Source organism: Ixodes scapularis, unplaced genomic scaffold (assembly GCF_016920785.2).
Source record: "Ixodes scapularis isolate PalLabHiFi unplaced genomic scaffold, ASM1692078v2 PGA_scaffold3__209_contigs__length_174095766, whole genome shotgun sequence".
In the NCBI taxonomy this organism is placed as follows: Eukaryota; Metazoa; Arthropoda; class Arachnida; order Ixodida; family Ixodidae; genus Ixodes; species Ixodes scapularis.
The window spans coordinates 39173471-39186773 of NW_024609868.1; the positions used below are offsets into that span (position 1 = coordinate 39173471).

General features: G+C 44.8%; 1 protein-coding gene across 5 annotated transcripts in view; it reads left to right on the forward strand.

The window, feature by feature from the left end:
* Window positions 1–122: 122 nt before the first annotated feature.
* Window positions 123–13303, forward strand: part of LOC8034081 (rac GTPase-activating protein 1) — a 33507-nt gene continuing 20326 nt past the window's right edge. For 2 of the 5 annotated variants that reach the window (XM_042292385.1, XM_042292389.1), the window contains exons 1-8: window positions 123–183; window positions 426–508; window positions 1362–1456; window positions 2730–2871; window positions 8973–9033; window positions 10344–10465; window positions 11151–11325; window positions 12098–12293. In XM_042292385.1, coding sequence (XP_042148319.1) covers window positions 1369–1456; window positions 2730–2871; window positions 8973–9033; window positions 10344–10465; window positions 11151–11325; window positions 12098–12293 — 784 coding nt within the window. In that variant the 5' untranslated portion in view covers window positions 123–183; window positions 426–508; window positions 1362–1368. Of the gene's footprint in view, window positions 184–425; window positions 518–1361; window positions 1457–2729; window positions 2872–8972; window positions 9034–10343; window positions 10466–11150; window positions 11326–12097; window positions 12294–13303 lie in introns of all 5 variants that reach the window. The other 3 variants (XM_042292386.1, XM_042292388.1, XM_042292387.1) reach the window with 3 other exon arrangements.

Sequence of the window (13303 nt, forward strand, 5' to 3'; positions counted from 1 at the left end):
ATTTTAAACCTTTTGTAAGCTTTACATACTTCGCGCTCTAACTTCAGGTAAGCCCTCTATATCAAAACGGGTAGTTCGTTCGACTCGTTTGACTGGTGTGTTGTTCCGGCGAACCTCGTTGCGGCGAACCTTCCCAAACCCCGTCAAATTGTCAAATTTCGACACAAACACTTTCAACTTCGGGTAAACATTTTCTGCACAGTATTTAATTTTATCTTTTATGAAATAGTCTCACAATTCTGGACATTATAAGAGCAAACATATAAACAATTACAAAACTTTGATAGCTATCGATTGAGGCGTCACATAACGTCCACGACGGAATGAAAAAAAAAAAAAAAAAAGAGTTTGAGCGTTAAGCGCTAACCCGCCTAGAGCACTATATATAGTGCTCTAAACCCGCCAACTGTCATTTGGTTTGAAAGGTTTTACCAGTTTTACCAGTTTTACCGCGGTGGGGCAAGATTTTACGCGTCCAGCTAACGTGACAAGGGCTCCACGAGGCCAGGTCGGCCAGGTAAGTTGCAAGAATCAATTAAACCATTTTCCCCCTGCCTTTCTGGGCAGTGTCTTAGGTTAGGGCACTGCTTGTGTATCACCACGATTCGAAACGTTGCCAGTGCTTCCTTCAGCTACGCTTTGGCGAGAAAGCTGGTTGGTGGTTTGGTAATGTTTCCATAGTTTTTCTTTTTGGGGCTTCGCAGAGTGGTCGGTTTTCAGCTTTTTCGTTGTTCGAGGGAATTGCCTTATCCCTCTTTACTTAGTCGAGGGCGTCGTTTCTGTCCCCTCTCCCCCTTCGTTGGAACTTTGAACTGACCCCGTGGCGTATTTTCCTTTTCCCGCGTTGACTGAGGGTCCTGTAAAAGTGTTAACTATGTCGGAAACAGTATGTGTTAAACCAAAATCGACGGACGAAAAAAAATTAATAAAAGGACGACAGACAATGGTTCTTAAAACGCAGCTGGCTACATTTTATTGACACACCGACTGCTCCTTCAACCAAATTTGTGCACGTTTCGGCAAATCCCGCCATGACATTCTATTGCCACAACCTCCTTATCAGAAACCGATGGTACAAAACCCAGATTACTCCAATCAGTGGCAATGTAAAGGGCAATATCACCTGGCTAACAAATGCACAGCATACCATTTTTCCCTTTCTCTTTCCCTTACTAAAGTAAAAAAGAAAAATTGCTCGCTGCATCTAGCGTGTGTGTATGGGTGTTTTTATGTGTCGTCTTCCACCTCCCATGTTTTGGCTATGATATATTTATGGTAGTTTTTCTTTTTTTTTTTATGTGCAAAGTTGTTGTTGCAAGGCGAGCAGCACTCTGTATAACTCGTTATCTGTTTCTGTTTAGCTACAACATGGCGCCAGGGGCTTCCAAGCTTTCCCTCGCTGCCCAGTTTGACGATTTTTGTCGTCAGTCTGTCCGCAAAAGCAGCATCGAGGCAGGTGAGAAGTGCTATGTAAAAAACTAATTGTGCCATATTTGTGTACTCCTGTCGGCCCCCCATATGGTTTGCACTGACTTTACGATTCACACAATTGTTACCTATGAAAGCATGCGTTTCCCAGAGTGTCTTTATATGCCCTCAGGAACTTGTTGTCAGTTCATAATTAAGTGTTCAATGCCCTTAAAACAAATGCAAGAGAATGAGTTTATATGCCTTACTTTCTTGTGAAGAATGACCTGATTGTTTAATACTATACATGCATAGCTGTCCATTTACTGATTAAGGTCCTTCAGAAACCCAAGTGAGGTTCCCTGGTGCTTGGCATCGGAGCATGTGCCACAGGTCGTAATGAACGGACCTTTTTCCACTAAGCTTCTGCGCGGGCATACATGCCTTCTCCTGGCCTTGCTTTCCGCTGTCGCCATTTTTGCAGGGCAAAGTTCCGGTCGACCAACATATTCAACACCCGTCTGCATATTTCAACTTTTTTTGCCATTCTTGTTTGAGTATACGGTAGTGTGGGACATAAGTCAACGAAGATCAATGCAACAGCACGATGCCAATGCATATTCTGACAGGTGGAGGCAAGTTGGGCTGACCTTCATTTGTATTTCGAAGACAACTCTGCAGACAGTGCTTGTTACGGGAAAAAAGGTTCATTGAACATTTGCTCCACTTCGGCGTCTGCTCGAGGTTTGGGTAAAATAAAATTGTGGTGGACTTTTGGGACCTGGGTTCAGCCACTGCAGTAACAGAAATTGCAGAGATCTAAGAATGTTCAAAGCGCATTGCATACTGTCGGCAATCGGGTCAGGTGCACACAAAAAAAAAAAAAACAATAAAACGAGGAAAAAAACTAGCTCAGCTAAAACCCATAACACATCGCATACTTTGTTCATGGTTTCATTTATATAACCTCGCACAATAACTCAAACAGATGTGTGTCTTTGTGTAGAAGTTTGAGTGCCTAGCCTCAAGGTTGCTGGGCATTTCAAGACTGACAGTGCAACGTGTCTGAAAATATTCTGCAGAATGAAAATATACACAATGAGGGGAAGTGCAGAATTTGATAGCAAAGTCCCAACAGCAGTCTTTGTGGGGTACCTCGAATGGCAGCCGAAGTTTTGCCAGAAAGCATGGCTTCATTAGGTGCATTTGCTCAGGATACTGTCTCATGTGCTGCATGTTATCTCTAGTCGTGCCCTGCACTGGCATTGAGTATGCCTAGTAGCCATTTGATACAAGCCACCTCTGTGTTGTTTATTTTTCAGAGTTCCTCGCCTTTGTAAGGAACCAAGAAGAGTGTCGCAAGCAGTGGCATGCTGCAGAAGTTGAGAATGCTCGGCTGAGAAAAGAGCTGGAAGCTCTCAAGGGCTCTCATCTGGAGCTCGAGCGCAGTCTGGCATACACCAGGTAAGGCATGCCTGCAGATTTCTTTGGCAATGATAAGCTGCAACACTGCCTTCCTCCATAACGATCTTGCTGACGATTTATGTCTCGGAAGAATGGCCGTAGCCATTTTGGGTTAATCTAGAAAGACTTTATACTCTCTAGCCGTCGGCTGGTTTGACATTAACAACGGCATATTATTATCAGATATCACTTTTCACATGATATTTTAGAAGTCCTGATTGCTTTTCTTTAGAGACTTTAATTTATAGGTGACATAATTGTCTCTTTCATAGAAAAACAACCACCAAAATTAAATTTCCCATGCGTCGTGGAAAATGCGTAGGTGCTCGCCGGTGAGCCAGCTTCTATGTGGCACATGCTGAAGCAGACCAAATGGGGCCCATTGCTTGACTACAGGATCAAAACGCAAATTCCTAAAACAATTGAGGAATGTATTTCCGCTCCTGTTTATTCTATGTTCAACCGACGCAAGGCAGGCCTTGTCTATCGATAACACATTGGCTAACTACTGTGGCGGGACAATTGTTGCACATCGTGCGGTTCACAAAGTGCTAGGCTCGTTTCATAGACCGACACTTTTGTACCCGTCGGTGTCGGTCGTCGATGCCCCATACCTCCGCGACCTGTTGCACTTGCCCAAGTTGAACGCCGATGTTCAGGGGAAAGAGAGCAGCCCCTGCTGTGCCCTGTCTTTTATTCGCGTCTCCAACTCGTCGCTCGCCCCCCAGTGGCGGAAACGGGAATCGCTCTAGTGAGCGTCCCTGGCTCTCCTGCTCAGCGGGCACGGCGGAACTGCTTGTGATCATGGCTTGCGAAATGTCATTTCTGAATGCAAACAACTCTCTTCACTGTCCCAATGTAGTGCTGCAGCCGGTATGAGATTGTACGTTATTAGGAAGTTTTAGTATTGCGTATAAATGCAAACGCTAGCGCCGTGCGTTTGCGTCACAGTTGCGTGGTCCACACCAGTGTTGCGGAGTTGCCACTCCAGAGTTGGAATGATTCCGGAATCATTCCGCATTTTCACGGCCCCGGAATGGAATAAGAATGGAATGGCGGCAACAGTGAGGGGAATGGAATGGGAATGGAATTGGGTGCCTTTTGCCCGGAATATAATGGAAATAGAATAAAGCACCAGAGCCAGTCAGCGAGTCAGTTGCTCAGAAATGAAATGAGCGAGAAACTGCTAGCCTGCGGGGATCCCTAACAGATTTATACACCGAAGAAATGCAATAAAAAAAAAAACGTCAAAGCAAAGAGCAAAGGGGGAAAGGGAAGTAACATGGCGCCTTCCACAGACGCTCAGGCGTCGGGCTTCGATGGCGTTACACGAGGGTTTGCTTCGGCATTAAAACAAAGCGAGATTCACTTCCCTCTTCTCCTCTTGTGCTTTGCTCCGAGGCTTGTTTTTTTTAAACTGCATTTGTAGTGTAACTCCGCCTCTTACTTGGTCTTTGTTCTGATGCTTGTTTTCTGTGTTATGTTTTAGTGGGTTGGGGTTACAAGCAAGCTAGCGGATTCCCGCTCATTTCCTTTGACTTTGGTCTCTGCGTACTTCGTTTCACCTTGCGATGGACCGCTGCGGACGGTATACGAGTCGCCCTAGGCAATCCAGCACCGTGAGCGGGACTGCAGGGTCACGCGACACTCAGGAAGAACTGGATTAGTTTTGATGGCTCTTGTGCTGTCTGTTGAGGTCCATCGTGAGATGAAGTAGACTATCGTCACTGCTCTTGGTGTCACCGAACTTACTAGACCTGCAGAAAGATCGTCCCGCGCCAGATGTGCCGCGACCGTTGCTGTGAGGGCAACTGAGAAGGAGAGCTGGGTGCTAGCTGCCACTGAGGTTTTGGCTTCCGTGCATCTCGGCTGCCCGGTCTGCATTTTTCTCCTTGTCCTGGAAACTGTTTGAGGTGGTAAGAAGTCAGTTGGGCGGTGTTGTTGAAGAAACACGGGGAATGTAAATTCGAACGCTGCGGTATTACCCCGTTAATTGTATCTTGATGTGGAGAGCTTTGTCAACGCTGACTTCCCGACCCATCGCCACAATGCGAACAACCGACACCGAGGTAGAAGAATGAATTGGTTGGTACCATCTGCTGCCTGAACCCGCCACTCGATCAGGGCGAAGAGGAACATCACAATTTGGACGAGAAGACAAGATAAATACAGATCGAGTCGTGGCATCGTGGAAGACATTTTTCTACATTAGTCGCGAAGAAAATAGACAAGCTGCACGCTGGAAGTTGTGCAACGAAACTATACACGGTGCAGTCGGCGTATATCATCTAACTTTATTCGCCATCTGTAGAGGAAACACGAGAATGAGTATGCGAAGGGTGGAAAAGGGCAGGCGAACCAGCCAAAATATTGAATTGAATATGATAAGAAATATCAATATTTGTAAAGCAAGCGTGAACTTGTGCGTTTTAAAACAGGTTTTGTGACATGGTCTATACGGGCCCTCGTGCTGCGCCGCAGAGGTTGCATTTTGTCAGAGGATGTGTTCTTGCTGCTGCGCATGGAGTCGCTTCCAGCAATGTACTAGCCGTGTTGCTGTATTTGAAGAATACACTAATATAGCTTATTCCTGCGCCACGCACGAACTGGATATTTTTTATGGTCTTATCAAACAAACACGCTGGCCGCGTATGTCTTAAAAGTAAAATGCAAAAAAGTTAAGAAAAGAAAATGAGTAGAATTAAGTTTTGCTGTTTGTTGTGAGCCACGTGGTCGTGAGACCGATGTCTTAAACAAGCATCGACATATCAAGGGGCTTTCTCGATGTTTGCAGTACATTGTAAATGAACACTTTCTGCCACCAGCGGTCCACTTAGTAAAAATCAATGCTTTTTTGAGGAATTTAGCTTCTTTTTTTTTTTTTTTTTTTTTTTGCAATCGTCTCTGCATTTGATAATGTCAGCTTTATGCTGCTTATGCCAGCAACAAAATGTAGCTGTCAAGTGCCAATTTTTACATTTAGGAATTAAAGGAATGGAATGGAACGATTCAGCCATTCCAGGAGTGGGAATGGGCTCAGTGTCTCCATTCCTAGGAATTGAAAGGAATTGAATTATCAAAAACTCTAATTCCCCGAAATGGAATTGGAATGGAATGGGGGTGCCCATTCCGCAACACTGGTCTACACTGCGCATGTTCGTCATTGCCATGCTCTATTCCAAGACCGCAATTCTGGGCACATGCAGTGTAGAACACGCAAACACACAGTGCTTGCGTTCCCTCATACTCACCACTGTTTCACCAATTTCCAGCACCAACAAAACGTGCTGCAGTGAGCAGACATGCAAGCGGGTAGACATTCCTTTGAACTGGAAAGAACGAAATTGGCAAAACAACGGCACGTAAAAATGAAAAGAGCTAAATGTTCTAAGAAAATTGGTAACTAAAAAAAACAAAAACTGAATCCATTTCATTTCTTAATTTGGTGCATTTCATTGAAGATGTGGCGGTGACTTTTAAAAGTTTTGCCAATTGCCAAAAGTCGCGATTTTGATAGCACCAAATGCTTTACGCACAATTAATGTAATTTTACATGGCTTTCTCAAATTACTGTTTTAATTGATTTTAGACATGTTGTTTTATTTTGTAACATGTAATTAAAATGCTGCAATTGGCACCAGTGATAATAATTTGCACACTTGAGTATCATGATTGTTCGTGCATTTGAAATTAAATCATAAGCAGCAAATTTTATTAGAGCATGAAAAACTATGTATTAAAATATCTTGTATTATTATTATTAATACAAATTGTGGCAATGAAGGCCCCCAATGAACGCCACAATCGCAAAATTATACCATTAAACAATAGTCTTTCCAGAAAGGTCTCATTTTTTATTTTTTTTTTTTAGCATATCAAGATAGAGACAAACCCTGGATGTAATATAGATTCCTGTACGTCGCGCGTTGCTTCAAAGACACGCTTCTGCTGTCTGACTCGGATTTTACCTTTGGGTTTTTGTAGTGAGCACAGCGTTTCTTAACTTATGTTTTGTGAACATATTTAAGCTCCTCACCTATAGTGATAGTTTGTAAAATTTGGATTGATTCTGTTATTCTTGTGCTGGGAATAATGTTAAAGCAATTAATCACCTGAATACCCAAAAACCCATTAAAAGGACCACAGTCCGTAAGAACACAAAAATCTCAGCACTGATTTTTTCAACAAATACAATAATCTGTTACCTCTAAAGTGTACAGAAGACCCCATCTTTAAAGGGACGTTGAACTCCAAAATATTTTGAAGTAACTGGATCGGACACGTATGTCACAAAATAGTTTCCACGAACAACTTCTTTAGCTCAATAATTACACAGTGGGACACATCTTGAGTTAAAAAAAAAATCAGCAATTAACACCTTTAACGAGAAGTTAAATAAAAATGGAGGTTAGTTGCGGTTTAGTTCCAGAATTAAAATGTGCCTCCTGGCATCAATATTATGCTAAACACCGTTTCTGTTTTCAGGATAAAAAGGAGACCTGCGCTCATAACACACTAGCTTCCTTGTATAACGGGAATAATTTATATCGCTCAATGAAGACGGCACACTAGGCAGTCTCAGCGACTGGTATGCCGGTACGCATCTCCGACCTTCACTATAACCACCATTTAGGAAAACGAGTGGCGCCACCTATGGTGAATTGGAGTTACGAATGTACCCCCGACTTCTAGCCTGGCTAGGAAGTCGGGGGTTGCTTAGCCCTTTCTCTCTGCATCATTGCAACATAACCATCCAACTCCACCTGGGCAGGAGAGCTATTCTGTCACCCTGTAGGAGGCACAAAGTTAGACAACTGGTGCCGTTGTGAAATCACGGGGTGCCATAACGAGGAGCTGAAAAACTTGTTTACCCCATATATTTAAATAAATAAAAAAAAAAAAAAAACATTTTGGGAGCCGTACAACTATGTTTGTGGGCCAAATAGTTTGCAAAGAGTTGCTGCAACATATGTATACAAATTTACGGTACACTTGTTCAGATTATTTGATGTTCGTTCGCGCAAACTTGGGTTAGCCTTTCTTGAAGGACAGTAGCTGCTGTTTGTTTAGCTTCAGACATTTCCTATAAGCCCTGGGTTTCTCCCTTGCTTTATAAAATTATTAAATATGTAGACCTGCATTAATGAACTGAATGCATGTGTACAAACGAGCTGGTGTAAATTGAATGTGACCTAAAGTCTGAGACTATGGGTAAAATATGATACTAAAATTGCTGCTGTTGCTACGCTTATTCTCGATGAAATGAGTCAGCATATAGCTTGGGGGTTCCTACTTGGTGAAGAATGGAAATTCCAACCTTCGCAACTGCTCGCATACCCAGGGTCGTCGGCGGCCTCAGATAAAGCCACCATAGCTTCCATTGATCGCTGCCTATATGGCTTGCACGTGACGTCATTAAAGAGCGCTCCGATGACCACCATAGAAGAGGGGAAGAAGGAGCTCCCCTCTTACCAGGATCCTCTTTTGTGCCTCCCGGATTTGCACAGACGTAGCTATTCTCCCTGAAGATCATAGCAGATTAACTCGTCACTCAAAATTCTTACAAAAGCAGCTTCCCTCTCCTCTTGCATGGTGGTCAAAAGTATGCAATCTGACGTCAGTGCAAGCCATGTATACTGTTGTCTTCCAAGTGACAATTTTTCCTCCTGGGTGTCGGCGGTTTTGCGCAGACGGTGTTGCTGCGCCTTGGTTTTACGTTGCCGCGTATGATGTGCCGCCACCATGACCGCTAGATCCTGTCCTCTAACCCTCTTGTGGCACGTCATTGAAAGCATACCAGAAAACTTCCCTACTTGTAAGAGAGGAAGGTGATCGTATTAAGCGAACAAACTGGATGAAACAGCACGGCAGAAACCGTGCATCGGTCTCGGGAAAACTACTCCAGTCGGTCCAAACCAGACGGTCCAGACGAAAGGCAGCTGTGTGCACCAGGGCAATAAATGCCAACGCATTTTAAAACGGCACCTACATTGAAAGATCTGAAGCCTTTTTGGGACTTTCCAGTGGATGTGTCGTTTTTACCTGCAGTTTCAAGGTTTATGTCATGAGCCTCTATCTTACTTCATCCTGCTTTTATTTAGGGAGGTGCTGGAAAAAGAAGTGCAGCGCAGAGAACGCAGCGAAGAAGAGAAAGAGGCTAAGGTGAGCCTCCTTTGAAGTGTGGGGCTACTGTTGCTGCATTTCAAATTTTTTTTCCTGGGTTACGATTTCTACCCTGGTTCAGCAGCAATATGGGAGAACAAGCCTAGCGAAAGAGACTGACGGGGCTTGCCCATTTTAGAGCGCAGCTCTTGGGCGCCTGTTTCCGGGTTGAGCGGCGGCGACATAACCGCACGTTGCATTATGGGACGTTCTCCATAATGATGCCACGTGTGACGTTACGAGGGTAAAATTTTCCCGTAAAATTTGGCGGGAAAATTTACCCTCGTGACGTCATGCTAAATTTAGAGGAAATATTTTCGTTGGGAAATTGACATCATGTGACCTTAACACCAATCTGGTTTCCCCGCTAAATATAGCGGGAAACTTTTTGCTAAATTGCCCTGCTAAATTTAGCGAGGAAATTTTTGCTTAATTTAGCGAAAATTTTTCGTTAAATGGGAGGGGAGGGTATGGAGAAGGAGCAGGGACATACCCTCCCCTCCGTACCCTCCCCTCCTCCTGCTCAAGAGCTGCACTCTAATTCGGCATTGCAAAAAATCGTAAATGGCATTCATTTTTTTTTTTAAATCTGCTTTTACCTGCTGGTAGTTAACCCCACTGTTTTGGACTGTTTGTTGCCCAGTCGTTTGAGATCTTGACTGTTCATGTACAATGTCCAAGTGACAGAGTTCCTTATCAAGTAATGATTAGGTCACAATGGTTACAGCACAGCATCTAAATACAGTAGCTATTTACTTTCAATATATTTTATGTAACTTCTACATGTCTTAAATGAACACTGAAGGCTAAAGGTAAAGATTTTACTAATGGTGTACCTCTTCACAAAATAACCCACATGAAAACAAGCCAGAAGCCACAAAAAAGTATGTACTGAGGACTAGAAATGACAATTTAAACCCTGTGGTAGAAACGTCAATTCAACTTTGTCCTTCTTTTAAGCTTAGTCAATGTTGTCTGTGATAGGTCTGCCGCCAGTTACAGCTGTAAAATACACCTTTTTTATGTTTTAAACAAAGCCCACTTGCTTGTGGACAACCTGCACAGTCCTGACCAGAGGATATGAGAATCTAACAGTACTTTTTAACGTAAGCTCGACTAAAATGCTCTGAAAACCTTGCTTGTGTCCGAGCTCTCCACATTGGAAAACGGTTGCATTGTGTAACAATGCATTGTGCAGTTTCATCTTCTGTTTTGCCATTGTCGAGTTACCATGCATTTAAAGGCTCCAGGCTCAGATCCGATCTTTGAGCACCTTGAAGCAGCTGTGCTTGTCTACTCTTCACTCGCAGCTAAAGCAGATTGACCTCATCCGAGAGTTCATCATGAACGACGTGGAGCTGAGAGACGAGACAATGGAGAAGCTGCCATTCCTGCGGCCCTCCAATGCACACCAGGCCAGCAACCTCAACAGGTGAGGCACTGCTTGGCACAGCTGACTGCGAGAAAGGCTGGGTTGCTCTCGCAAGGGGAGTAGAGGTGGTAGAACAATTTGAGAACCTCATCAGTATCCCTAGCACTTTATTGATGGTGCGAGCTTTGAATTCCGTAGCTGCGATATACTAATGTAGACTACCATGCTTTCTAGTCACATAAATAATGCCACTTTTGTTTTAGAAAGATAATGCTATTGGGTGCAGCAGTCGGGAAGGGGAACTTTCTGCAGTAAACAAAAATGAGGGAGGAATGCTTCAGTGCTAAAATAGAGGTCGTCATTAATTCGGACCACTGCAGAAGTGTAAGCTGGTTGCTACGCATATACCTGGGGTGAAGGAAGATGGGGGAGGAGAGGTAGGTGGATAATTCCATTTCATCTAAACTGTGTTGAAATCTGACTAGCATGTGTGCATTGCCCTTTTTTATGCGCTAGTACTTGCACGCTGCAATGCCCATTTTGGGTGCAGCTGTCAATCCAAGCCACGCTTGTGGTTCCTTCCTTTTTTTTTTTTTTTTTTTCACACTCTTTTTCGCATTAATAGAAACATTGGCCGTTAGTCGTTGCCCGTCTTGGATGTGCCTGACCTATCACTGCAGTCCTCTTCCCTTTGCGCCTTGTTTGTCATACTTAATTGTGCATGTTCCCTCTATTTCCGTGTCAGGCTGAACACGATTGACGAGTCTGTGGGCTCGGTCCTGTCCATCTCGCACAAAAGCTTGGACGACAGTGACCATGGTGGCGAGGGCGTACGTCGCAGTACAAGGTTGCGGGGGAAGGGCAGTTCTGGCTGGGGTCAGCTCGAAGACGGAGTCAACGCACGCAAGCGCAGGTCTCAGGTTTGTCGCCCTCGATGTCTCGACGGGTTAAAACTGAAGTTTGTGCATGTGCAGCAGCTGCCTGCGAGTTTTAAAAGATGCTGCTTTGGGGGGCGGTGTTGGATGAGCTGGTATTATAGAATCCCACGTTCATTGTCGTGTCCACCACAAATAATAGCGACATTCTTCAGTCCCTGTATGTGGAGTGGTGATTCATACCGTAAGAATTTAAGATCTGCAGCCGCAATGTGAAGTGAGAGTGATTGCTGCTATCGTGTGTGGTAATATCCACTTTTGTGCTCGTCTACTCTATTTACTCAATCACACGCAACACAGCCTTCTGGTCACTGTAGTATCTAATAAAGGGAACACCCTACATACATGAGTTTTAGCCTGAGATATCTGAATCAAGACGAGTATGGTTACGAGTTGCCTTACATCTGATAGTATGTTCAAACCGAGCTCTACGGTCAGGAATGCGTAATGGCATCCTCCACCAACTGTAGATGTCACCGGGCAATGCACACAAGGGCGCATATGAAACAGTTTTCTGCCTAGCACAACTTTGACACTGCGAGCATGGCTAAAACGTCCCTGTGACAGCTATCGCCGTAAGAAGTGCCATCGGTATTATTCGGTCAATTGACGCTGGGGCTAGGAGTTTGTGTCGTCAACCGTCTCTTTGAAGTCTATGCGATGCCTGTTGGCCAAATGCGTCAAGGTTTTTCGAGTTTTGGGCGACGGTTCAGGGGACAGTTTTTACGAGAGTGAAAAATAGTCAATTGTGGTGCAGGGCACGCAGGGTGGAGACGAGGTGGACTTAAAGCGTGCCAACGTCGTGGCCACCACGACGGTGACCGTGACGGACGGCCAGGACTTTGTGGCCACCTCGCGCTTCTTCACCCAGCCGGCGTCATTGGTGCCCAATGCTCCCCCACCACCGTGCCCAGTGCCTGCTGCAACTACGACGCCCCCTATTCGTACCAGAGGTGACTTTCATTTTGTTAATTTCCACTTTTTTTTTTGTATTGCCCATTGGTTAAGCTTTTTGGTTCCACTCACTTTCTCTTTTCTTCTTCTGATGTTAATTGACCTGACACTGTTTCAGTTTTGTACTGTCAGGAACAAATGAAATGCAGACAGGACATGTAGCCTTCAGTGCATCTACTTAGAGGCCCCTTGGAACTGCTGAGAAGTGGGTGGCTGCAAGGGTGTGCATTGCAGCCCATTAAGGATGCATACCCACGAACCTCCCTTTGTGCTTTGCAGATTCAGCAGTTTTTAGGGGCCTCTAGGTAGCAGTGTAATGAAAATAAGTGGTAAATGCATAGACCCTTGACAGGTCGTGCTATTGGCGGCATACACGGTGTAGTGTGGACTGTAAGTGCTAGATGGTACCAGAGGCGGCTCCTCTTTCTCTCCTTTCTCGGCTACTATTTATCCCCAAGGTGTGGAAGATCTACTTTTAGGTAGGGAGAGCCATAAGGGGACGCTTGTCTCTCGGATAGCAGTCGGCTAGCGAGCTGGATCTTCTGACGAAAGTAGAAACACGACCTGCCAGACAATCTGACCAAGAGCTGGCGTAACTACTATACAAGCCCTCCGTGAGGAGCATCGGCCACCACCTCAACTGGACGCTCGTGCATATGGTCCCACGAGCTGTTGTTGGCTCTGTGTGTTTCTTTTGGGCGGTGCTCTTTGTGGTTGGCCTAGATGAGGCACGACGCACGACCCACCAGGCTTGGCTGCTGTCTTGATTGTAACTCGTCTTACAACAAGTTGCGGTCCTAATGGCAGCGTGTATCGAAGGCCCCGCGCCATGTCGTTCGCGTTTCATTCATACCTGATAGTGCCATTTTTGTCTTCATCTCTCTTGCTGCTTACCTGGTAATCTGGATTACTTCAGCCTCTGCAGCACAGGATTAATAGACACTATTTCGCTTTCTTCTGCTTATTTCACACAAACCTCCACGCTTCCTAAAGCTCGTACAACAAATTT